Source organism: Solanum lycopersicum, chromosome 8, assembly GCF_036512215.1.
Source record: "Solanum lycopersicum chromosome 8, SLM_r2.1".
Classification (NCBI taxonomy): domain Eukaryota; kingdom Viridiplantae; phylum Streptophyta; class Magnoliopsida; order Solanales; family Solanaceae; genus Solanum; species Solanum lycopersicum.
Window position 1 is genome coordinate 32,987,848 of NC_090807.1, and position 3,493 is coordinate 32,991,340.

The following is a 3,493-nucleotide window of genomic DNA, read 5'->3' on the forward strand; positions in this document are numbered from 1 at the left end:
GTCATTTTGGCGAATAACTTTGAAACTTAATAAGTTCTTTGAGACTTACTACAATATAATGCATTATCAATGCTTAATATTGTCCCTCCAGGTAGTAATAAGGTCTCTTTTCCAGAGCCCTCAATTAATTTTGTACTACCTGATATTGTGTTGACATATGCCATTTTCATAACCAAATTAGAAAAGTATTTCTTTTCTTTTAATATTGTATGCGTTGTAGCACTATCTAGAAGGCATACATCTCCATTACTCATCTTGAATATAACTGATTACTGGGGATTTCTATTAATTTTCATTAAAATAAAATACATCAAAAGAAGGAAGAAACAAAATTAACAACGGAAATTTAAATACTTCAACATGAATAACATAATAATTAAAAATACATAAGTAAAATATTAACGAATTTCATTCCCCAGCTAAAAGATCAAACATTAGTTTTGATCTCCAAAGAAGTCATCAACTTCCATATGAGTAATGTCACCAAGGCCATCAAAAAAATCATCCTTTAAAGCCAAATTTTCTTCAATATCTTTATCATATTTCTGAGATGTTCCCGGCTTATCATCATCTTTAAGAGTCATATGTGACTCAGCTCGAGCATTGGAAGAGGAAGCACCACTTTTATTTCCTTTCTTTTTAAAGGAATTTTGATAGAGCCTTACAAAATGTTCATGTGTGCGACATTCATTCTTCCAATGGCCTTTCATGCCACAACGACGACAATTACTTTTTGAGGGGTTGTTTTGAGAACTCATGTTGTTCTCCCTTTTATTATGACCACCATCTTGACGATTAGTGTATCGTCTTTTATCTTTGCCACGTCCCCGTGCATTATTATATCCCCGATGATCATCTATTTTTACTTCAGATTGATCACGTGCTTCCACCACATTTGCCTCCGGTAATGGAGCAGCTCCAGTGGGACGAGCTTCATGATTTTTCATTAAAAGAGCATTATGTTGCTCAACCACCAAAAGACATGAGATTAGTTCAGAATATTTCTGAAAACCCTTTTCACGATATTGCTGCTGCAATATCACATTCGAGGCATGAAAAGTAGTAAGTGTCTTTTCCAACATGTCCTCATCTTTTATAGTCTCACCACATAATTTCAACTGGGAGGTTATCCTGAATACAACAGAGTTGTATTCAATTACGGTCTTAAAATCTTGAAACCGTAAATGCATCCACTCATAACGAGCTCTTGGCAACACTTTTGCCTTTAAGTGGTCATACCTCCCCTTTAAATCAGTCCACAATTCAAGTGGATCTTTCACCGTCAGATATTCAATCTTCAGGTCCTCATCAAGATGATGACGAAGGAAAATCATAGCCTTCGCCTTATCTTGACTCGATGCTTCATTTCCCTGAGTAATAGTGGCATCAAGACCTTTAGTAGCTAAGTGAATCTCAGCATCGAGTACCCATGAAAGATAATTCTTTCCAGAAATATCTAATGCCACAAACTCAAGTTTGGATAAATTTGACATAATGAAAATTATGAGAGAATATGTGATTTAAATAAAAATATTTATATAGTACCTTTGCAAGTAGCAATTTCGTGCTGATAACGTGTTGTAAAGAAAGCTCAGAATATAAGATGAAGAAGACAAGGAGTATAAGATAGAGGAGATAATTTTCTTATTCAAGTATATCATACAATGGTGAATGAAATCTCTATTTATAGTGTTGAGATATCATAGTCAAAGGTCACCTTGAAATTTTACATAGTTATCATCAAGGTTCATATCACCTTGATATCTTATCACATTGGAAACACTAATACATTAATCCAATTAATTGTTGGATAACTCTAATGGATCATCCACATATACAATGGATTTACAACATGATTCTCATTATTTTATTTTACCTCTTTTTAAAAATTCAACTTTTTAATAATAATTATATACGTCCGTGATTCCTTTTTTTATACACAAATGCACATTTAAAGTTATTAATACGGTAAAAGAAAATATGATGAATTCTTTTTCCCCACAAGTAGGGTAATTTTTTTCAAAAAATATGGTAATCTTATCTTAAAAATGCTCCTATATCATAAGCACACCATCAAAAAATAACTGAATTATCTAAAATAATTACTGCAAGAAAAAACAAAATCACTTTAAGATATATTTCATAACTAGTTCTCGAATACGTGCAACGCACGTATATTTCACGTTAAGTAATTTTTTTAAGAAAATAATATGAGTTATATGAATTTGAAAGGAAGATTATTTTTTGTCGAATTTAAACTTCTAAGTCATTTCTTTTTTGAATTTAACATAAATAATTAGTAAAATAGTGTGTGTGTGTGTGTGTGTGTATATATATATATATATATATATATATATATATATATATATATATATATATATATATATATCGAATGTAACATGACAAACTATTAAAACCAATATTTTTCATGCATTGCAACACCACATTAAACTAATAACTTCAAATTTTTTATTAAACCTCAAGTATATAATGTCATATATAACATTTTTTTTCTATAGTAATACATGCACTAACATATATTAAAGTGTAAGATAAATTAAAAAATAACAAAATAAAGACACAACAATTTTAACTAATTAATCAATATCACCTGATAGGTAAACTACCACGAAATGGTTCTTTGACATTGTTGCCTCAAATATGCAATCGGCTATAAGAATCTCAAGTTTTCAATTGTATGATATAACTTGAATAGTCTGTGCAAATCAATTGGAACAGCATCCTATATATTTTTTTAAAATGTTATGTGATAAAACTTAATAGAGTACATGAAAAGTTTTCTAACGGATGAAATTGAAAAGAAATAACAAATTTAAATTAATGGAATAAATGCATATATAATTATATAGTAAAAGACAAAGTATACTAAGGGCTTGAGAGATTCATGAACTTCACATTAATGTTTCATAATTTCAGGAAGTTGAAACAAAATCAAAATATTGAATATAGGATAATTTTAGAAAGATGAAAAGCTAGCAATTCCAAAACATTGAATATAGGTTGTTGTAATTTGAGTGATAATTAAAATATTACTCCTATTTAATTAGCTTGCGTAACAATTTAAATACTACTATGTAACGACCTGTTTAGTCATTTTGAGCAGCAGATTTTATTTGTAGAAAAACAGGCTGAGACGACGGAACCTACGACGGAACGTCATGGGCGCGACGGACCATCGAGGATGTCTCGTCCAAAAACACTTAGAAATTTCAGAAATTTGGGTGCTGAAATAGACTCTCTGAACTCTGTGACGGACCTGCAGGACGGACCGTCACAGGCACGATGAACCGTCGTGATCCACCGTTTCAAAATACTTCAACTCTTGAGAATTTGGTACAGGGAACGATTCTCTGAACGTCGTGACGGAGTGGCAGGACGGACCATCGCAAGCTCGACGGCCCGTCACAGGCCATTCACTTAAAAATTGAGTTTCTGTAGCATGTGACGGACAACAGGACAAACCGTCGCAGTC

The 3,493-nt window shown here is 31.8% G+C and overlaps 1 protein-coding gene across 1 annotated transcript; it reads right to left on the reverse strand.

Moving 5' to 3' along the window:
• Nucleotides 1-434: 434 nt before the first annotated feature.
• Nucleotides 435-1,493, reverse strand: LOC138337914 (uncharacterized). The gene has a single exon (XM_069288352.1). It carries the CDS (start codon nucleotides 1,491-1,493, stop codon nucleotides 435-437), a length of 1,059 nt encoding a protein of 352 aa, XP_069144453.1.
• Nucleotides 1,494-3,493: the final 2,000 nt, after the last annotated feature.